Source organism: Ptychodera flava, chromosome 15 (genome assembly GCF_041260155.1).
Source record: "Ptychodera flava strain L36383 chromosome 15, AS_Pfla_20210202, whole genome shotgun sequence".
Classification (NCBI taxonomy): Eukaryota; Metazoa; Hemichordata; class Enteropneusta; family Ptychoderidae; genus Ptychodera; species Ptychodera flava.
Window position 1 is genome coordinate 35,602,259 of NC_091942.1, and position 23,705 is coordinate 35,625,963.

At 39.0% G+C, this 23,705-nt stretch overlaps 1 protein-coding gene across 1 annotated transcript in view; it reads right to left on the minus strand.

Moving 5' to 3' along the window:
- The window catches only part of LOC139152020 (tubulin-specific chaperone D-like), a 77,812-nt gene extending 56,670 nt beyond the window's left edge, over window positions 1–21,142 (minus strand). The window contains exons 1-10 of the mRNA XM_070725105.1: window positions 20,938–21,142; window positions 18,290–18,438; window positions 15,631–15,732; window positions 14,712–14,858; window positions 14,276–14,331; window positions 13,979–14,061; window positions 12,529–12,578; window positions 12,176–12,221; window positions 1,216–1,348; window positions 297–436 (exon numbers count right to left, since the gene is read on the minus strand). Coding sequence (XP_070581206.1) covers window positions 297–436; window positions 1,216–1,348; window positions 12,176–12,221; window positions 12,529–12,578; window positions 13,979–14,061; window positions 14,276–14,331; window positions 14,712–14,858; window positions 15,631–15,732; window positions 18,290–18,438; window positions 20,938–21,118 — 1,087 coding nt within the window. The 5' untranslated portion in view covers window positions 21,119–21,142. The remainder of the gene's footprint in view (window positions 1–296; window positions 437–1,215; window positions 1,349–12,175; window positions 12,222–12,528; window positions 12,579–13,978; window positions 14,062–14,275; window positions 14,332–14,711; window positions 14,859–15,630; window positions 15,733–18,289; window positions 18,439–20,937) is intronic.
- Between the last annotated feature and the right edge of the window lie 2,563 nt (window positions 21,143–23,705).

Genomic DNA, 23,705 nt, shown 5'->3' on the forward strand with positions numbered 1-23,705 from the left:
TCTGTAATATTTTTTACAATTTTGGACCAAATGGACATTTCATTGGCTACAGTCTTTCATCAAAATTTTGCCAAAAATCTGAAAAAAAATTGACTGAGGTATATTTTATAAAGGCAACAAAAATTGACTTTGGCGCCCAAGGCATTAATTCATGCCAAGTTTGAAATTCATGTGAAGAAATATAGAGGAAAGTACCAATATGACTGAGTAACCCTCTTCATGTCTACAGGATTACACTGTCAATGAAAACACTAATGCAGAGATTTAGTTTAAAAGCAACAGAGAGAGATCCTCACCGATGACTTCCTCAATTTCTTCAGGAACATCATAATCTTCATCATCAATCATTTCTGCATCTGTACTGACAGTCTTGCTTTGCGGTGTGTCTTTGTCCTTTTTCAGGTTGTCAAGCAGCGATCTACTCCCTCTCTGATACCTGGGAAAATATTCATTGCTCATCGGTAAGCCTTGCGACTCCTTGTATTCTGTTGATGAACTGTTGGTATCATCGGAAAAATTGTCAAGAGTCCATTCTGTAATCAGCTTTCCTATGGTCGCATTACTTTTTTTACTTTACCAAGATTGAAACAGGATTGACGGATACTGATTTTTATCATAGAAAATAGTGACCCTAATTTGATAGAAGTGTTACTCATAAGGACTACACAAAGATACACTTATTTGACAGAAGGAAATCTGGGTACAAGAGTGGAATATGCAGAATGGAAGATGACAATATGAAATACCAAGAAGACAAATGTGAAGTACCATGTTACCTTGACTAAATGAAATTTGGACCTACAGTACCAGTACTCCTGGGTACTCTTAGTAAAAGGAAAGAAGATTGTTGATGCTGTGACATCTCCTTAGACACAACAGGTGGAGAGGAAGAACAACACATAACAGTTTACGTAGCAACAGTAATATGACAGTTTTATACCAAAATGTTAATGTGTTTTTATCGATAAGATCAACTTTAGCTTGTTCATTCCTTGTTTGTTACATCTGATCTCAGTACCTTTTTCATTCTGTGAGTTTATGGCAAGTAAATTAAACTAGCATAGACATAGTGCATGTACAGCGCACATCACCTTTGTTGATAACTCACCTCCCATGATGCCATCCTGGTTTTCAAGGATGTTTAACTACATGTACTACTAGCAAAAGACATGCCATATATTCTGCTCATACCTGTATCCACCTTTGTTAACTCACCTCCAGGATGCTATCCTGGCTTTCAAGAATGTCAAGCCAAGCCTCTGTACAAGTTTTATATTGAGTTTTCTAAGTACACTGCCGTTGGCATCTGCAATGTGGCAGGCAGACAGTCTTTCCAACACAATGGGTGCTGTGGAAAATGAAAACAAAGCCTTGCTCAGTTGTAGTTACACACCCAGTATTTGCATCTACATGTATCAACAATGAAGTTTCTGTACTTTTTTACTATTCGTAAATGCACTTAAAAAATATATAATTGAAAAACAATAACAAACATGTTACTGCTAATAAAGTATTACAGCTTTAGGTGATAATTATGCCGTTCATACACAGGCCATTGAAACGTCTCTGAAACGGTTCTGGGCCAATACTGACACAGAAAGTTATGTGTGGACACTCCGAAGTGGTTCTGAAGCGTTTCAGATTTGAGACGGTTTAGTCGGCCCGACCAGAGCCGTTGTAGGGATTAACTCTATCCGCAAATCGCTGTGTGGACAGACTGAGCCGCTTCAGAAGCGTTTCAAACGCCCTCACGCGACAGGTATTTGTAACATAAAACAAACAACAACCAATATACAATATTCACTTTCGCCATGGCTGCCGAACACAGTACTACATCTCGCGGTATACTGGTCCGACGAAGAGATAAGCTTGCTACCAAAACCCTATCAATTCGACAGAAAAAATTCATTACGATTTGAAAAACGTCGAATTAATAGGAAATTAAAACTGCCGAATAATTTAGTGGTCGAATTTAATTTGGAACGACGAGGATGAAATTTAAGCGAGACATGTTTGCCATGTTGAGACTGCTTCAAAGCATGGACTGTGAAATTTTGTGAGGTCGACAAATTTCGTAACAAAAAAACCTCAAACGCACGTTGGTGTCACATCAAAATCAAAGTGGCCGCGATTACAAACGGAACAATCTGTATGACTGCCACCGGCCGCTCGACGGACGACATGTAAGTTGACATCGTATGCCAGCCCTTGGAAATATATTGTAACTCCTTGACAGGCAGATGAGATAGTCTTATAGCGTTTGATGCATTGAAAGTTTGTAAAAATAATAAAAAATGACATCACCGATCATAAGAAACGTGGTGTTGAAGATAATAGTTTTTAAAAGAAGACTATGACGACCATATTTCTGTAAGTATTATCTAACTTTAGAAAACCAACATCTGAAGATTTACTTCCACCAACACTTTTGGATTTGTTCCACTCTTTATTATAAGATTAGTCGAATTTCTGGAAAGTAGGTGTACATTTTCGATGTCTGTGTATCGTCTACACCGAAGTCATATCCGAAAGAGTATAATCAGTTCGCGACCCCGTAAACCTCTCTCTCCCTCTCTCTCTCTCCGGCATTTCAATGTTTTATATTTTCGACATTTATATATCAGTCTGAAGTTTCAGGTCACTGCTCATTGCAAGTAGTTGATGTCAATTTTTCCGTATCGGCATGGTCTCTATATCGTCACTCTAATTGTTAGTGTTTTCCTGTTATATTCCATATCAAACTCAAAACACAACGTGAACAACGCTGATAATATATTGCATATTTCGTATCGAAAACCGGTAAAGTTCGTAACTGGTGACATGTCACGCCCTGGAGAAAGTTCATCACCATCGATCGAATGTCCGTGGCGCTTTTGCTTCCAAATAGACATATTGAAATGCACAGGGAACTTCGCGGTATGGCAATTATATGAACTTTACCTTGAAGAAAGTCTGTGACTTTAAACTGGCCGTACAACCAACAATAAACATGGCGGAGCAATGATACCGATTTCAGAGACTTCGATTTTTTTTTCATTGCGACCTCGACCGCTGGTGAGAGCGAGTCGTCTATTTTTTTCCCACTGGCTATTTGGCTTTGAATTTTCAATTGCCATCTTGCGCTAAGTTAAAGCTAAAAACAAGACGGGCGTTCTCTGTAAATCAATAAGCCTTTTGAATATGAAAAAATCGGACATCTGAACCTCAACACGCAGCTTGAAAGTTGTTCTCCGAATCAGGACAGGGACATCGGCCCGGGACATCGGTGAGGCCGGATTTCACGTAGTAGCTATGGAAACCGACGGCTCTGTCTATGGTTCGTTGTAAGAAACCATGCGATGTACGCTCCCTTGGGCCGTGGAATTTCGCCGTACCGCCTCTACAGACTACACCGTCTATTACCTAACCATGCTATTAAACAATCACACGATAGTTCAGTAACATATATCTTCATTAATCTACCGATCATCCACCGTCGAACACTTCGAAAACAATGGTCGCGGTCACGGATTCAAGGACGTTCACAAGAAGAAATTATCAAAGTGGCGCGCAGAATTATTTTTACTGGTTTTGAGAACTTCTAAAATAACTTGTAATCTGTATATCTTCACACATCGAACCGATATTGTATACCTATCACCGTCGAGAACCGATATTGTATACCTATCACCGTCGAAGTTTATGTCTTTCACTGTAGAGTTCTTTTTATCCAAAACACATATTCAGAAGAGTCCCACACAGCAGTCAAATGAAAGGATAATTGCTTCAAGCGAATGAAATTGCACGAAAGAATGAAAATCAACAGCACACCATGGACGTGATTTAAAACAATAGAGCTTGTGAATAGGACTATTTGTGAGTAAAAAGTGCCGTTTTTCTCGCAATTTTAGCAACTGTAACGACCCTTTATTCTTTAATACCTTTCCATAATTGAATTAAACTAGGTTTAGGGCTTATACACACAGTGTACACTGATGTACAGAACTTTAAAAAGTATTCTGCTGGTAACGAACAGGGGTTACACTCTAATGGGCGCAGTAAAACAATGGTCACGTCCATAGATTCAAGGACGTTCACGGGGAGACACGATGGCAAATAGTGCAGTGTCGTAAAATTGCTTAGACTAGTTTTAAGAACAGTACAATATCTGGTCATCGGTGTACCGCTACCTGTGAATCGAAACGACAAGTGTAGACCTATAGCTTCGAAATTTTATGGGAGAGACACCACGACTGAGACCGACAGTAGCATAACAAACTATTCCCAATTGTGCGTCGTGTTTAATACAGACATCTCTGTAGGTGATTCTGGTTTCTCTTGAATCAAAAGTCCGACATTGACAAAATTGACATAAAATAAGTCCGAAAAGTTATGTTTTATTCAACTAACTGATTCATCTCCTTTGATATCCCCTATTAGCTACATGTAAACAGTCCGGAAAGACTGACATCGATGTCTCCCGGGCCCCCATTTCTTCACCGTTTTGCAAAACATCTCATCAGCCGGACGCATGGGCAATATCTTTGTACGTTGGTCAAAACTAATGACAGTATAGGTCAGGATGTAACATCGTCAAAGTAATATTGAATATGGAAGACGAAAATGCTTTCATTGATTGACAAAAATGAGAGGGAACGAGTCAGTAAATATCGAACCATAAAGGGGAGATCGAGACTGCCATCCCCCATGATTAATCAACTGGGAACAAAATATATATTTCGATCAACAGACTTACACAACCAGAGACAGCATTTTATTCAGCTGTAAAATAAGTCACCGCCTTTCCTATAATAACACCCCGTTTGCGTTGCGATCTACTCTGCTCTGTCTCCAATCGGTATGGCCGTCCGGGTTTCGCCTGCCGTACTGACTGATACATGGTTATTTCTTCACATATTTTTTCATCGTTTGGCATAAAATACAGCATCTCTTTGGTGCACAAGGCAAATCAACGTTTAGAAGGAAAGTCACAGGAGGTTAGGATATTATATACCCAGGGATAGAAATACTTTTTTATTTCTTGTGGCAAAAGTTTGCCACCGGATATAAAATCAGGTGGCAATTATGAAAAATCTGGTGGCAGTTTAACACATAATGTGATCGGTATAATACAACATTTTGTCATTATTGCCACATACTCATTCTAATTTATAAATTCTTGAAAATATGGTGAGTACACGTCACAAAAAGTCAACCCATACTCAAAAAAAAGTTTGCAAACTTACTAACCGCGGGACACGTGATTTCATTTTTACTTGGCCGAGAGGAAAAATTACTTGCCCTAAATTTCTAATAACTGAACCAGTAATTTGTAACAGAGAGCAAGAGTTTGGCCATATGAAGTGAATTCAAAGAGGGAAAAACATTTCAAACATGAACTACATGTACATCTTGTTAAAATGAAGGACTATTACCAAATCTGAAATGTCACAGAAGAAATGTGAGAATACTTTAGTGTTTTCTGTAGATTTGGCCATCTAGAAAACATCTTTGAATTTGGATTTTTCCACAACCTAATCCAAATTAAAATCTTTGCATAAGAGTAATAAGATTGTGTGATTTACAATGTGCATGGCTGGCTGCTGCTCTTTATTATCAAGCTGAGATCACAAAAACTGCTCTGCTGGTGTTTATCTGCCAATGCATGCGCACATGTACATCTGCAACCCTTTTACCTGTTTACATGTTTGCTCACTGAGCACAGCAGTCTTTCAAAGTTTTATTTTGATAAACGTATTCGTCAAGAGAGCAGATTCAAGTTTCGTTTTCGTTACTCTTCAGTGCAGATTTGTTTTCTGTAAGTGAGAGCCGATTCCTAACAACCAAGGTCACGTAATTTGAAACTGTCTGCATCTCATGCACTACGTAGCTGCAATGTGTGGCCTCCTTGGTCGACTGAGCCCGTTTCGACTACGATGTAAACTTGTAATTTTTCAACTGGGTGTTGATTTACGTTGAACAGTAAGCGTTGCCGAGATCCATGGCTTCGAATAAGTTTACATCCATTTACTAAGCACATGGTGCAATTACACTATCGCGTGAAGCCGATCGACTGTCATACGACTCATGCTGCACTTGCACAAAGAGAATGGCAACCACTGTCAAGAGCATACCACTTTACGGCATACACATACAAAACAGTGAATTCACTCCGTGTCGTCGGAGAGAACATGTCGCAAAACTCTATTTTACGACTTTTTGTGTTTTACAACAGCAAGAACGATTATTTTGCGATGTCGGGCGGATTTTCAAGGTTTTCAGAAAAACTTTTGAGAGTTGAAGGACTTACAATGATTGTAAGCGTGTACAGACATAATGAAATACATTTTCAAGCTTGAATTGTCCAGGGCTTAGTTAATTCAACCGCTGGTGCACTTGCCATCGGACGGGAAGCATACTGTTTTTACTTGCCCGAACGCAAAATTCACTAGCCACGGGGGTCGGGCGATAGGAATTTTCGAGGCCTGCAGTTACTGGCTAATGAATTGCAAGTATTCATGCAGGCTGCAGTTTGGCTTTGTTTTCAAAATGTCACAACATGCTTTTACAGCGCTTGTCATTTTAGTGTGGAGTTTCAGGGTTTGGCACACACGGATTTTTTGTTTGGCACAGCCAAGGTTTACAGTTCGACACAAAGAAATACCAGACGGAAATGCAACATTTTATCCAAGACAGACGACACGTTTTCATTTCTGTCTTTTCAGAGAATGCCGCACAGTGCAGTGTTGTTGCATGCAAATTTAAGCGAGCTGTATTAACGGTCACAACTGTCAGTCTGAACAGAAAAAAACCCACGTTTGATCGTTGTATCTTCGTATAGCTATCGCCTTGGAGTAATCTATCGAAATAATGCAAAATACACGGGGAAGAACCAGGCAACCAGCAGTGATCTCCGGCAATTGGTAGTTCACGAAATAGAGGAGATAGGTGTTGATAAGGCGACTGGCTTTGTACCTCGTGGATCATATGTACAAAACGAGCGAAGAAATTTCGTTTGGCAGCAACGACCGTAAAGAAGATTTGGGTAACTTTTGCAAGACCAGTTCAGTAATTCCCCCTAGAAACTATCGCCGTGGTCGACAAAGAGTGTTACTGGACGTTGAAGTTGAGTTCATAGAAGCCATCAAATCTGAGAAGCCCTCGGTTACAACGAAGGAATTGAAAGCACGCCTTGAGCAGCACTCATTATCCAGAGTAAGTTTGTCAACGATCAACCGTACAGTGCGAAAGCGACTCACAGGTGGTAGCTGGACATTGAAAGTAATGAATCGTCTAGCCGTAGAGAGATTTTCCCCCGAAAACATGGTTTACACCCAGACGTTCATCGATATGCTGCATCAGTGTGACCCCCATCGCCTAAAATTTATGGATGAGTCTGGGTTCAAGTCAAGAGATGTAGCAAATCGCACCCGTGGCCATGCTCTCATTGGAGAGCGATGTGTGGAAATTATTAGGTATCATCAGACGCCAAATGTTACGTTGAATTTACTGATGGGTATCAACGGTGTTATGCACGCGTCTACTATAGACGGCGCATCAAACTCGACCACTTTCCTTGAGTTCATTGGTGAATGTGTTGACACAGTAACCCGTCACGGCGAGTCCGCCCTCCAAGCTGGTGACATACTGGTAATCGACAATGCACCGATCCACCACAGTCAAGACGCCCAATTTTTAGCTCGATGGCTAGCTGCTCAGGACATCGATTGCGTCTTTACACCGAAGTATTCACCCGATATGAACCCCGCTGAGAACTGTTTCAGTAAAATTAAAAAACTTTTACCTCAGCCATACTACACAAACTTGATCCACCGAAACCTACATGTTGCTATTCACGATGCTGTAGCCGAGATAACAGGGGGTGATACTCGTGGATATTTCAGACAACTCGGTTATCTAAACATGGAATAGACTCTGACACTTTTAGCGGCAAAAACCGGACAGTGAGCAAGTCGCCACTGTACATTTTCTGAATTTGTTGCGTGGTTTTTTTCTGATTCGATGCATTCAACTTCTAATTATTTTCCTACAGGAATATCCTTTTATAGAATACAGCTTTTTTTTGTGATTTCCTGTTTTCGACAATGTAGAAATCAGCGTAAAACTTTCGCCTTTACTGTTACGTATAGCCAACCGTAACACGGATATTTTGAACAAAAACATCTGATTCAGTAGCAGTACTCTACTTTATATTTTATCAGTTTTCTATCCGTGATAACGTCTCTACTACCCCAAACATGAAACTTTGAATTTCTCTTTCCGAAGAGATATATGTGATTATTGTGCCACATGTCCAAGATGTTTTGTTGGGACAAATAAAATGACACATTCGATGGCGAAAATTGCGTATTATTCTCTGTTATTGAAAAGTACACACATCTATCACAGATAACTGCCAGATTTATTTAAACTTCAAAAGCAAACTCTTAACAATGAAAACTTTTATGTAACATACTGTCACTGCATCCGAAGTTTATACGTAATGAGACCAAACTTCTGCAAATTTTGAGAAAGAAAAACAACTCGCCGGGCATGAACCTTAGTTGAAGTAAGGGAATACTAAAACATTCTGAATAACATTCATCAGTAATTTTTCCTTTTACTGACTGTAGGGCAGTTAAGCTGATCAGCCCTGTTTCTGTCTTCACGAATAAATGAACATACTGCTATATCCTCTGACACTGTGTGAAACGTGGAAAAACGAGGATTGACTAGTAATAATAACACTTCAAAATACGTCGAAAATATACTTGCACTTGCAGCTCACGCGAATTCCGCAACATAAAATTGAGCCATATGATAACAGTAAAACAACGTTCACTTATATCGCAACGGTTTACAAAATGTGTTTTCTCATGTATAAACTTATGTGATGCATGGGAAACTGCAAGTTTTCGTATTTGAAGTTATGAAGTGGTCGTAACGGGTTGATCGTCCACGGTATCTCTTTGCAGTAAAGGTTGGTTGTATATGTTATTTGGTTGGCTGAAAATATATGGAAATTGGTGGGGCACATAAGGATAATAAAATGAATCTTGGGGTAAGTACTGCAGTTGTGACTGACTGGTATATGGAACAGATGTAGCCGTGGGGAAGGAATATGACGGTGTATATTGGTAAGGTGTCATACTACTATAAGTTATTAGTCGATCAGCGGCTTGATTCCATGTTTGCGAATCGGTCACACAAACACTGGCCGAGGCACTTGTTACTACAACTGTCGGCACGTTTGGTGACAACTCATCTGTAGCTGTGACTGCCTCATGGCCTTTGGGTGCTAGTGCTACGGTTTGACGGTCATCCCTGTCTGTTGTAGTATTGGGAAATCTTATGCCCTTGCTTTTTAGTGTTTCCTTCACAGTATCTTTTCTCTGGGCTCGCCCAGTGCTTCTGTCAAAGCGACTCAAAATGCGCTGGAAGTGCTCGGCTTCCTCAGCTAAATTTTCCGGCACTTTCCCGCGATAGTGATTCTTCAGGATGCAGATATCACAGTTGAGAACTTGTTTTCTTGGTCGGGGGCCGATGGATGTCTCACAGAGGTATTTTTCTTTGTTGCTGTTGATGAGAGCTGCCTCAACTCGACGCTCAAATGTATTATGAAGTTTATCCTGCAGTTGAATTTTATCTTTTAGTTCATTCTGCTTCTTTTGTAATTCTTTCTTTGTAATATCGCGTTTTCTACTGATCTCAGCAACCGTATCCTTTTCATCCTTATGTTTCGATAGATCTCCACAAACTGCAGCTGATATACACTGACCATTTGGGCAATTACTCCGGATATGGCCTTCCCTTAGATGACACTTGCTGCACTTGTTTCCGCTTCCGAAGTCGGTGGCTGGCGCGTACTTTTTATTCATGCGAAGAAGACTTGTATCTATCAATTTCATTTCTTCTTCCAGATCCAAAACCTCCTCCTTCATTTCGTCTATTTCACTCTGCAAAGGTGTTTTGAATTCATAGTCGGCGAATCGTAAATTATCCGCATGCACATGCTCATCTTCACGGTCCGTGACTGAGTCTGAAGACTCGCCAAACTTCAAGCGTTTTGCATTGTTAGATCGCAACGTACGCTGGGGTGTATTAAAGTCAGACAAAGATTTGTCCGTCTGAGGTTGACCAACGATCTCGATTGCACCACTTGCCGGCGAATAACCCTCGACCACTGTTATCTTGATCCTACGATACTCTACATCTGCGATGAAACTGGCACAGCGTTTTAGATCAACTATGTCCATCTCACTTGTTTTTGACAGAGTGATTGCAACACCCTCTTCGTTCTCATACTGAATTTGATACTCACACGAACTGAGTGACGGAATATTTGACCGAACTTGGCTGTCGAGGTCGTGGTACGAGTCCAAAAGGGTTGTGTAAAATTGTCTGCGTTTTCCCTGTATTGGACTTGGACTTGGTATAAAAGACTCATGCTTGTTTATGGCAATGAGTTAAATCTGTGCCTGCCTATCTGCGCCGCTGCTCTCAGAGAGCAAAGTTGGCGGGAACAAGTTTACATGTTCAAGTTTTGATGAACACTGAATACACAGGTGGTTTCCGTAATGGAAGTCAAACGGGCTACACTGGGTGAGTGTTCATTTATTTCTCATTATCTTGAAGCTACCCTTCAAGGTACCATACAAATAAATGTTTAGTCATTTTCATAACCAATAGCTTCAATTTTTGCATTTATTTTAATATTCCCGGTAAAAAATCACGCCCTTTAGTGCAAATCACATCCCTTGATGTTAAATGGAATAGTCTTCCGGTGTGTTTGACCGAGACTGCTAAGCTTTGAACCAATCATAACGCCTGTATCGGGAAAGATTACTGTCATGTCACTCTTAGGTAAAAGTTCTGCTACAGTGTTATAGCTCCGTAACATTCTGCATGATAAGAGAAAGTGCGGCAATCGACATATCCTTTGATGTTGTGTGTCGGAGTACAACAACTTATACGTTACAGTCAAGAAACCGTGTGTGCCAAACCCTGAAACTCCACACTAAAATGACAAGCGCTGTATCTTGTGCCCTATGACTGCATATGCGGCTATCACAGAGGGCAACAACATGTCAAGTGTAACAAAAGCTTCTGTCATCGATATAGAGATTAGCCAATCACAAGTTTGGATTCACGCTATGTTTTCATTCATGCCAAAATGTCGCAATTAGTTCGGTTTTTTTTTGCTAATGAGTTTTTCCGCTGTCAGACAACGCGTGTTCCTTCAGTGTTCCTTCTTTCAAGCCGTAGGATCAATGATATGATGACCCAAAATTTAGTGGCAGAAAAATACCACCAGAAAAATTTTGGTGGCAGATTGATAGTTTTTGGTGGCAAATGCCACCATTGCCACCGATTATTTCGAACACTGTATACCGCAGGTGAAATTAGAATGGAATGTTGAAGATGAAAAGACTTTTATCAGTCGACAAAAATTGCCATAAACCGAGAATTGAGATTGTCTACATGATTTATTAATTGGGAACAAAAATATTCGATTGAGTCATTAAGTTTGTGTTTGATTCGTTTTAAAATGTGTTCCTACATTCTTATCCGATTGTTTGTGTTAATAAAAATGTTTTTTTCGCCTCGGATATTTGTAGGGAAGTTTGGATTAGTGTGGACGGTAATGTTTTGTTTGTGTGAGGAAAGCTTATGGCGAGGCGAAACAAAACATTTTTATTAACACAAACAATCGGATAAGAATGTAGGAACACAATTTAGAAACGAATAAAACACAAACTCGACACAAAAACATTTTGGATAGTTCGGTGGGGAGCCTCTTTCACATTCTTTACAGCCAGTACGACGTCGTTCGTTTCAGCCATCTTGTTATGCAGTATGCTTGGCCATACACACCTTTTGAACTCGAGAGGGCGCATTAAGACGTCTTAAATATCAAAACAATGGCTTAATTTTTGAGTATGGACACGAGCGGACCCAAACTATTAATCCCCTGTGTTACAAATCACAAATAAAGTCGCTGAAACGTTTCAATTTTTGCCTGTATGAACGAAGTTAATGATTTGAAAGTAAAATTAAAAGCAAATAATGTTCCAGGGGACAGTTTTTGGCAAACTGTTTTTTGGGATTTCCAGAAATTAAAGTTTGAAAAAGACGTGAAAGGAAATGCATGACAGCATTTGTAGACAATGAAGAACAAACATATCTCAAATCCTACCGTAGTCAACTAAATCTTCCCTCTTTCCATGTTTAAATAAAAGTGCCTGCAAAAGGAATGTAAGAAGACTGGCTTGAGTTTTTATTTTGCTGCCAACATGAATGCAAATCCATCATTTGAAGTCATCACTAACTGCTGTACATCCAGAGTTGTAAGAACATTCCTGTTGGCAACTGGCTTTAAACAAGTCTATCCACTATATGTCAATAAAGCTCTGTTTTATCTATTCAAGATGTTGTTGCATGTGTGATGTAGAAACATTCAATCTGATTTCAGCGATATGACCCTAAACATTAGAGTACAGAAAAGAAAAACTTAGTAAATCATAAGAGAAACATTAATACTACACTTACCAGTGATGACAGTACTCCAGATAGAGCTATTAACCCTGGCATTGTCTCCCCTGCAAGGAACAACATGTTGACACATTTTATCTAGTAACTTCCCATTTTTATCAAATTAAAACATCTTTCCACACTTTATATTTGCCAGTCAGGACTTGTATGACTGCTATACTGTGAGCAGAAATGACTTGACAGCGTTTTTGCTACGGTTGGGGAATATTGGTAAATGATTTGGCAACCCCGTTAACATTTCTGCTGTCCCCTAATCTGAATGCATTGATATACATTGTACCAAGGGGAACACTCCGATAAAATGACTTGGGAACCCTGGTAACATTTACTGGGGTACCGGCCTTAACAAAAACACTGCATGAGAACTCAAGATGTGACAAGTTCCTCTTATCCTATGAATATTACTTTATCAAGGATATTGAAGATTCCCTATATACCGGTAGTACCTGGGTACATTGTATATTCCAGCATAAAGTGAGGAAAAACGCAGTCCTAAAATGCAATATCACTCGTTCACAATGTAGCCACATGACAGGGGTATAGTGTGAGTGCGGGATGTGTTTGCTACTTTCTTACATTACATGTACATTGACTCTATTTCATGCTGTTTCTCACTTGTAACAGAGCATTCCCAGTAAAGAACTGAAGAATCCTACATGTAGACTATGGTCCTACATGTAGACTATGGTCTTTGCTGTCCATATATGTCATGAACACAGAGAAAAATCTTTCCAGTATAAATGTTAAAATACAGAATACATTATTGTATTTTCTTTTGTTCTCAGGCCAAAAAAAATAAATTGCGCTGTTCCGATAACATGGTTTTCAAAAATAGGGTAGGTAGGTTGGCAGGAATTTTTTTTTTCAAAAATATTTTTATTCTTAAATATGCATTTTCAGGGGTTCAGGGCGGTCAAACACTGGCCACAACATTTCCAGAAAAATGTATCATACATATAAAAGGAAAAAAATCATAAAAGACATCCTCGCTCAAGCAAAATCAAATGCCAAGTAGTGAACGCATGATTTTTATGGGTTTATCTCTTTCCTTTTTTACTTTCGTGTTTACGTAGCTCTAAAAAGTTTAGGGTCGGCAGGTAGAAAATAGGGTAGGTCGGGTTATCAGAAAAGCACAATTTTTTTTGTTCGGCCTCATGTATGGTATAACATTATGCAGATATTTCCCTTTGCTCTTACACTTCCTTAAAAATGTGTATTGTTCTTGTTACAACAACTCCAAAATCTTTATTTCAGAATACAGAATGCATTAATATAAAAGTCTGAATACAGGTGCCTGTATATCTGGCATAATGTTATGTGAATAATATTACAATAGGGAAACACGACACAACTACACATCTGAGAAAACTCTACAAAATACACAGAGAAACGATTTTTCAAAAATTTTGAATAGTAAAGCAAAAGATATAATGAAAGAGATACTCACGATCAGCTTTTGTTGTGACTGTCAGTGCCCAGTCTATGAAAGCCGGTAACCTCTGAGCTTTGACGTCTGGTCTGGTTAAAAACCTTCAACAGAGGAATAATCAAAGAAAAACTCAGAATTGATAACCAATCCCACTTCAGTACAATGCCTTGGTTCAACACCCTGCTGAATGGTGCCGTTAGCAGTCTATCTTTCAACTTCACTGTCACTCTACACAGACACATTATTCCTGTAAAAGTTTCCCTTGCAATACTATGCTATATAATCAGAAGTACATTTTAGATAAATATGACTTACTTGGATAGCAGATAAGCAGCAGCATCTCTTGATTTGTCACTGACATCAAGGTAAGACTGAAAAATGAAGTTGGTTTTCAATGATTCAGTGTACACAAATTTTGTTAAGGTTCAAACAACATACATGATGTATACATACACATGTATTTGTTAGCACTTTCTCATTTTTAAGATAAAAAATTGTGCGCTTGATTTCATTGGGAAACAGCCAAACATCATTTTGAAGTACTAAGACATATTGTACGTGTAGCTTCCAATTTGTTGTACACACCAGCAAAACATCTTTAGCTTTATCCCTGAACAACGATTTTACTGAACAAATCATAAAATCAACACTATAGAAATGATAGCACGAACTTCAGCCTTTATCACATGTAAACACCTGCTTTGCTAACAAATGTCGTGCTTTATATCTAATGAAGTTATGAATAATGTACCTTTGCCACTTCAAGTATACGATCCATGATAGGTTGTTTGTATTGACCAGATTCAGTTCTAGCATGGCTGTCTAACCTTGCCAGGTCAAATGGAATCATGGATACTATCGACATCCATAGCAACAGCATGTATCTGGTTTCCCAAGTCTGAAATCAGAATTCCATGTACAAAATATTCATGTTTATTTCAATATGATAAACACTATCAATATGTCTTTGAAGATACATGTAAGTCACACATAATTATCACAAGAACAGCTTCTGTAGAAACTCTATTGAGTGGTAAGGCTACTTTTTGAAGCCATCATTGCAACTATTTTATTAAAAATCATTCAGAGTCAATCACTCCAACCAGTGGCTTGAACAACCCTACAGATACCCTAGGATAACCCTTTATGAAGTCACCCTGCAATCCTCAATCTGACTCACAGACTATGCATTGCATTCCACCCATACAAACAGTGCAAACACAATGCAAACACAAAGCTTGAGTCTACCAATACATGTACTTCTAAGTACAAAAATCAGCTTGGTTCATCAAGCAACACATTGACAACAAAGGACAAGCCCATTTTTGAAAAGGCTTATAAAACATTCTCCAAACACTCCAAATCCTCCACCCGCGCCCTCTAAAAACTCAAAATCATTCTCTTGCACATCAATTTGTACATGTAGCTTGAAAACCCCTTAGTTAAAGGACACCCTTGGATTTACCTCTCTGACACAGTATACATGTAATTGGTGGCTGCCTGTAGAAGTGAAATTAACTCTGGATTCCATAGCTCTTTGTCAATCTATAGACCAAGAGCTAAAAATTGACAATGAAAAATCAGCAGTTGCTATTCATAATACAAAACCACATGATGTACATCTACAGTACAGTCAGTATAAAGCAAGACTCTTCATACATTTAACATACCTCAAAATCAGTAGGATTTTGTTTGACAAGCAAAGCCAAGACTGGCTCCACATCTGCAACCTCATGTGGAAGGAGTCTCACAACTGTCTTGTAACCAGTAACCTGTAAATTATAATTTGTTCTCAGATGAATTTGAACTTCAACTGCAACTAAACACTCAACATTTCTATTTCTAGTGGGCTATCAAAGTTTGAAATTAACATGCTTTTTGAGTCCAGTTTTACATTTTGAACCACAAATTTAAATGTTAGTGACCAATATTTGGCCCCTGCTGTTTACCTTTAGGGCTCTGAAAACTTAAAAAAATATTGAGAGCCATTTTAAATAAATTCTAATAAAGCCTGTCCATCACTATGATTAAACTATAGAATTTTACTTGTTAGGTTTCAGGTAGCAATTTGATACTGACATTGTGTTTGTTGGATTCCTTTGTGATAGACTTATTTTCCCTGGTGAACCAAATTTGCAATAAATCAACACTATTTTACAGTTCATGACAAGTTCTGAAGGAAAAGTAAATATCAACAGATTATTATTTTGCAATTTATTTTGTAACGGCATCAAACTTCATAATAATATAATTTTGACTGCCAAAATGATTTCTCGTGTTCTAGATAAACCACAATCCATCACATCAACATTTTCATTTTGAACCCTGGCAGTAAAGAGTACATGATGCACATTGATCTATCATTGACTCTCTCATCAATCTTTAGCTCTCAGCATTTGTAGTAAAACTGCTTGAGCTTGTGTTTTACCTTGTACTGTATACTATACATGTACTGGTCACTGTGCAACCATTAATGGTGACAAAAGTTTTTATCAAATTCATATGACAGTTTTATAAGGGAAAAATGTAGGCTTCTAGAAACATGATTATCAGTCACTTGACTGCTGTTTTGGTAAAGTAAATGTTATTCTTACAAAGCTCTTTGAGAAAAAAAGTAATTTTTGTGTATGGCAAATACATCGTTTCTGAACATCTTTTCAAGACCTGTGCATCATGTCTTTTTTGTCCTGTTTTTTGCGTGTTTAACTCAAGCGCTCCAGTGGCCAATAAATTGCCGCTGTGTTATGTAGAGAATGACTATTTATGACAGATGTGTTGATGAAAGTGGTGGAAAGCTTTGATAGCTCACTTCAGGATGGCCTGACCAAAAACTTCAAAATAGCTGCAAAAATACACAATTGAAGATTTCATCATAATCAAGACATATCACATTAAACAGGAACTTCCCCTATAAAAGCCGGATTATAGTAAATCTATGCAAATGTAAAAAGCCACGCTACTGATCATCAGACGTGCAGTGTTTGGTCCCAGAATCCCATAATTTTGCCATGTTTCAGACATTTATTGTCATTGAATCTTGCAATGTCTGTGAATATATAGCGACTAAACTTGAGTCAAAAATAAACTGAAAAATGTTCCGTTTTTTGTCGGAGAACGCATATGTTTCAAAATGTGTTCCTTGTATGACCATTTGACCCCTCTTTGCATATGTCACGAAGGTGCCGATTATGATTATTCAAATTTATCATACTGTCAAAGCGATGCTATGAGAATTCAAAAACTCCCGCCCAGTGTATGCAAATGACTGTGTCATTAGTAATCCCCCTGTTGTGTGCCCATGGTCCTGTAACTTCCCGTTTAAGATCATCCCTAGGAACAAATATCAAAGCTATCAGACAAGCAGTTTTGATGAAAAAAAATTTTGACCAAAAATTGCCTTAAGATAAATACAACTTGCATATTTCTGCTCAATTTGAACAAATCTGAAATCGGTTATCCCTCGCAAACTTATATCCCAAATATCAAAGCCATCTGACCAATAGTTTGAAGATTTTTTAAGATGTTTTGACAAAAAATGACCAAAAAATTCCTTAAAAATACACGTTTGCATATATCATCACAATTTGTTCAAATCTGAATAGGGTCATCCCTTGAGACCTGTATACCAAATTTTAAGCTGTCACACCAGCTGTTAAGGAGAAGAAGACTTTACCCCTAAAATAAGCAAAAATTAGCCTGAAAAATATAAATTTGCATATTTTATTACAGTTTGAACAAATCTGCAAAGGTCATCCCTGGGGACCTGTACTTCATATATTAAAGGAATTGGACTGACCGTTTTGAATTATGTAAAAAGGTGATGGACAATGCCACACTGCCACATATTAGATAAGCTCCATGTCGCTGCAGCGGAGCTTAAAAATTTAACTATGGCGTTCCCCAACAAAACACAGGCTGAATGACTATACAACATTGAATTGGTAAAATTAACAGACTGCGTATGGAGCTCTCTACTCTACACATCCATAAAATGTTAAAAAAGAAGATAATTGTTTTGCACTCTGAGTCAACACCCCCTTAAACTGCTGCAGTAATTTCATATCAAAGTGGTTACTATTGGAAAAAGCCTGTAAAATCAACATTACTCTATGCTTTTCTACCAAAAATGATGAACCATAAAAAATCTCTCCTGATTTTTTGAAAGAATCAGTGCCATATTAACAGCTTTAGTGACGTTTGACAAATCACAGAGTGGTTAAAAATGTTAAAACGTAGAAAATCATGTAGATAAATACATGTATTTGTCACAAGGACATGCAGACTACATACATGTACTATATGGAAGACTCAGCATATTTTTTTACATACCTTGGTTATCAAGTACATAAATTTGAATGCGAGGTGTGAAAGAGCAGGTGGTGCGACAGGATTCCGAGCAATTGCCAGTAGATCATCAAGAAAGCCCTGCAGATGAGGGTCCATCAAATGTGGCTGTTCTTGGTATTTGGATACAATCTCTGAAACAGAATCATACACATGGCTTCATTGATTATAAAACATAAATTTATGGCACACAACTACAATAGCAACCAAATCACAGTAAATCTGTCATAGTAGATTATGACACATCACATATTATCCAGTTTTTGTGATTGGCTGAGACTCATTCACGTGATATAGGAACAACAAGTGATAAAACATAGTTTGGGTGATATTATTTATTATTACCTGAATACATGGATTTATGTGCCGGAAAGCAGGTGTCAATTTACCCGACGCCAGAAGGGCAAAGTGTCTCCTGCTGTGAGGGCACATAAAGTCATGTATTCAGGCGATGGTATTTTACTACATGCCTCTTCTCAGTTAAGGCTGTATAACATTTAGTTACATGCAGGGCATTCTCAAACAATTTTATCATTATCGACCAGCATCAAACAGACTTAAACGAAAGTTAGTCAAAATAGCAGTGTGCATGGATATTACATCTACCGGTACCTTGACATCTAAAACGTTGAAGTGCTTCACTGGACCGGGTAACTATGGAAACCGGTAAGTACATCGTTCACACGGCCCACTAACTCCCCAGATGTTCCTATTCAAATCAATGCACTGATTTGCACTCACATCAAGGCATGTCATAAAGCCTGCTACCAAGTCTAGAATACTGCACATCGTTTCTGTATGCACTACATCATGCTATGCATGGTTTGGGTATATAGTCTGTGTAGCCATATTGAATGAAATGGAGTGTTTACCCTCACTCAGGCATCATAAATATTACTGTCATGAGTACCGTCCCTTGAGCCAGCACCAAATTGTAATCTTTACCCATGCTATCATGCGTTATTATTTAGGCCTAGGCTATTGTATTGACACGCGCGTGGCAATAGCCAACTTGGCTATTGCCAAGCACGTGGCAATAGACACTCCGTATTATTTAACTATTAAGGCAGGAACACTTGAATGATGCACATAAGAAGTTTGAATAGACTGCACTCTCACTCATCACTTTCATTTATTATAATCCTCCATTTTTTCAGTGTTTCATCCAGGAAGGCATCAACAGGGGGGATTTTCCCCTTTACCAGAACATTAAGGGGGGATTTCACCAGTTCATATGTTCTACTTGTATTTCTAACATGTGACTAGCACCATTTCGTGGGGGCTGGTCCCCCCTTGACAAATTACTAGGGGTTGCCAACATGTCAACATAGGGGGAATCCCCCGTCGCCCTCTCTAGATGAAACACTGTTTTTTAACCATTGAGAGTCCTATCATCACTTAAGTGATGAAGATATTGAGTAAGTTCTCACTTATTTAAATTACACCGCTTACAAGTCATTGCTGCGATTGTGACAGCGGTTGATTGCTCCTCTCGTTGTGTTTTTTTTTTGTTTTTTTTACAGGGGAATCTGTGCCCATGCTATTGCTACATCATGGGCCTTCATGGGCTGAGTAGTCTGCTCGATCACACCTCCATCATAGCACAGGGGGCTGTCTACATGTCCGTCCCAAGGGTGGGTAGGTGTTTCGTTGTATCGCTAATAAAGATATATTCTACCAACCTTTGGTGTTTCGGTCTTAACTTAGCACTGCCCTTGACAATCTTGCGTATACGTTTATCAACATGCTGCGTCTATTATCTGATGAGTTTGAGTGCCTAATTAGCCAAAGTAATCAAGGGTAAATTACTAATCTGTGGACGCTCTCACCAGATTATCACCGGATTAAATATTACAAAGTCAATAACGAACGCACCAGCAAGGTATAACTGAAGACCTTGCTGGTGCGTTCGTTATTGACTTTGTCAAATTTAATCCGGTGATAATCTGGTGAGAGCGTCCACAGATTAGTAATTTACCCTTGATTACTTTGGCTAATTAGGCACTCAAACTCATCAGATAATAGACGCAGCATGTTGATAAAACGTATACGCAAGATTGTCAAGGGCAGTGCTAAGTCAAGACCGAAACACCAAAGGTTGGTAGAATACTTTATTAGCGATACAACGAAACACCTACCCACCCCTGGGGACGGACATGTAGACAGCCCCCTCCATCATAGCTTGGTCCATCGATTGTATGCTCAATCTATCGATCGCATAATCGTTGCTCTGCTCTTTACCGGAACTAAAATACACCTAGCTGCGGTAGCGGGCAGAGCAACGAGTACGCGATCGCATAGATCGAGCAGACTACCCAGCCCAAGAACGCCTGTGTGCTAAATTCACGGAAATATTATTCATCTTCAGCCTGAGTATTCTTGGATTTCGGCAACTCCTCTCCTCAAATTAAGCTATTCTCAACTTTTTTTATAGTTATATTAATGCACACGGACTAATACTAAGCGGAGGGAGGTACCATAAGTATCTAATCGATGACTCACGGACAAAAACGTGATTACATAATTACATTATGCACAGCTAATGCATGATTCACTGATACATATACTATATAGGCATGATAGATGTAAGACCATAGTAAAGCTAAGTGTAACACACCGCAAACCGCGCCTACCTGTGAACTGTTCAACTGCGAGCTCGACTGATATTTGATCATTGTAAATATCTTGCAAATTGCCGATCAACTCCTTCACTTCTTTGACTTCCGCAAAAGTATCAAGAATAACGGAACACCGTTCCAAAACGTCGTGACCATCAGCCCCAACTTCTTGCATATCATCTGCGTCGACCGCCATCTTCGCTTACGATGCTGAAGTTATTTCGTATTCGTATTCGTTTTCGTATTCGTATTCGTATTCGTATTGGAGTCACTGACAGAAATTGTTATTTTTAGTCCAGGTTTCAGGTATGAAACGTGCGATATACGATATTTACTGAGGTTTAAATATTGTGATAATTTGATTCGTAATTTCATCTGCCAAATTTGGTTAAATTTATATAAATTTGCATTTGTAGATTTTAAAGAATTTTGTTCACTTCATTTTATTTGAAAAAAAAAATACTTTAAATCGGTTGGGATCTGGTAAGGCAGCATCTTCGCTTGCCAATGTCTCTTGACCGGGCAGCTGAATGCACCCCGAAATCAGGTGGTCAGTGCCAAGTAATGGGACTCGTGAGAGCGGATGCAAAGGAGCTGCCTTGGACTGTACCATTGTTTTGCGGGGAGGGCAGATTTTTGTGAGGCGCTGCAAAACGGGTGACTGTTGAAAGCTATGATGAACGGGGGACTTGTTCAGGACAACCATCTGAATAAAAAAAAGGTGAAAATTGTTATATCCGCGTCATCCTTTTGGACTCACTTTAGAATGATCATATCCCTTTACAATTTGTATTTCAAGTATTTTACTTGATTTTGATATGGCTCTACGTAGACCTGAAATAAATTATTATAACAATACAATACAATACTTTACAAAACTCAGGGAGTGCGGTAAGGCAAAAATTACAAAATTGCCAGTTACGACTAAGTTGTACGTGCTGCTACAGGGGAGAAAGTAACAGAAATCAATGACAATAGGTAGGTTTATCTTTCAGAGTAAAGATGTGTAAAACCGGACCGACCGATAATTCATGTATTACATTCAATCAGGGCTCAAAGTAGCGACCATTTTCAGTAGCATAGGCGACCAAATTTTATGAGATTGCGACTGAATTTTTTTCAAGACATTTCTCCATACCGTATACGTGATCAAATACAACATATATTCGCTCAGTGTTCACGGAGCATTGTCCTGAAAGGCCACGACCCCAAAATACGCATTGAATAAGCATAGCCGTTGAGCGGAGTTACTCAGAGGTTTGAGCGCGTTCTCTCCTCTGCACAGCGCTGCCAATGTGTCTGCTGATGTTATCTTGAATGATCTGTCAAAATATCCCATGAATTTAATGATAAATTTTACTACAATCCAATCAAGTAGGCCTATCAGAAGCAGTTTTAGTGCTGTCACATACTTTCAAATGAACCAATCATAATCCCAGCATAAAATGTCATCAAAATATAGCTGACAAGGGAAAACAAGCAACCAGTAACTGCAACATGTTTCATGCGTTCACGTGCGTAATGAATATTTGCGTTAGTGGCATGTGACCGGCTAGACCATTTCCGGAAAACGTTCTTTTGGAAAGCAGATCAAAGCATCGATTTCATCAAGCTTGGACTGGATTATCCTGTTTCATAAAGGTTTTTGTTTTCAGCTAGATCTAGCCTAAATAGCAAGCAACTTTGTTGAAATATCATGGCAAATCTGCCGGGTAGCGACTGCAATTATGTAGAACCATGGAGGTAGTAGAGAACAGACCATGGATGGGACTGTGTCGATGACCTCAATGACCCGAGCAAGTTCGATACACGCCACAAGTACCGCTGCGACATCACAGCTAGGATTAAATGCGCATACGTTTGAGTTTTGTTCTCTTGCCTATTGATAGTTGCTGCATTTATATTCACAGTTTTTGTTGAAAAAAGTAGCTATCTACGGCTAGCGGCTTAATTGGTCCCCCAAAGTAGTACTGCTGAAAGTTTTTGGAGTGACCTGCAGCAGAACGGAGTTGTAGAGCGGGGCAAACTGCGTAACACTAAAACTGGATCGCACAGTAACAAATGACGGAAACCGATCGAGCCAGTTGCGACAGCTACTAGACTAGCTGAAGTCTATTTATCATAGAATAGCCTACAGGTATTTCTCGATATTTGGCGATACAATTAATTTCCATGCATTCTGGTGTATCTTATCATAACGCAAGTTGATCAACATGTTCTTGCAATGACAGTTGACGCAAACGCAAGGAAAGAAAAAGAGATGGGCCGTACTGAAATAAGGACTCTGACAACAGCTCACACATTAATTTAATCTTTATTAGGGAAGCAAATGTACGATCGGGACATAGGCCTATGATACCATTTTATTCATCTCGTTTTCTTTTATGACGCTTTCCCACATCATATGAGATGATATTTTCTTTACGACAGCAGTCTAAATATAGCATGTCATCGACTTAGGGGCATGCGATAACGTTGCTGCGAATCCGTAGCCTCTGCCACTCGGGTAGCTTGGTCATTGGAGTGGTAGCAGAACACGTCAAGGAGTGGCAGAGCTCGTTTTCGCAGCAAGCGATAACGTTGAGCCCTGCATTCACTGTCGTTATGACGATCACTTTCTCAGAGATATCAGTTTAAAACAAGAAAATTACCTTTTAAGTTTACGACTCGTCAAATTGGGCGGGTCAGCTAAATTTCCATCATCGATACTAATAATGTCAACAGAATGTTTAAGTTGGTTGTTGTGATAAAGCTAATACGAAAACGAATACGAATACGAATAC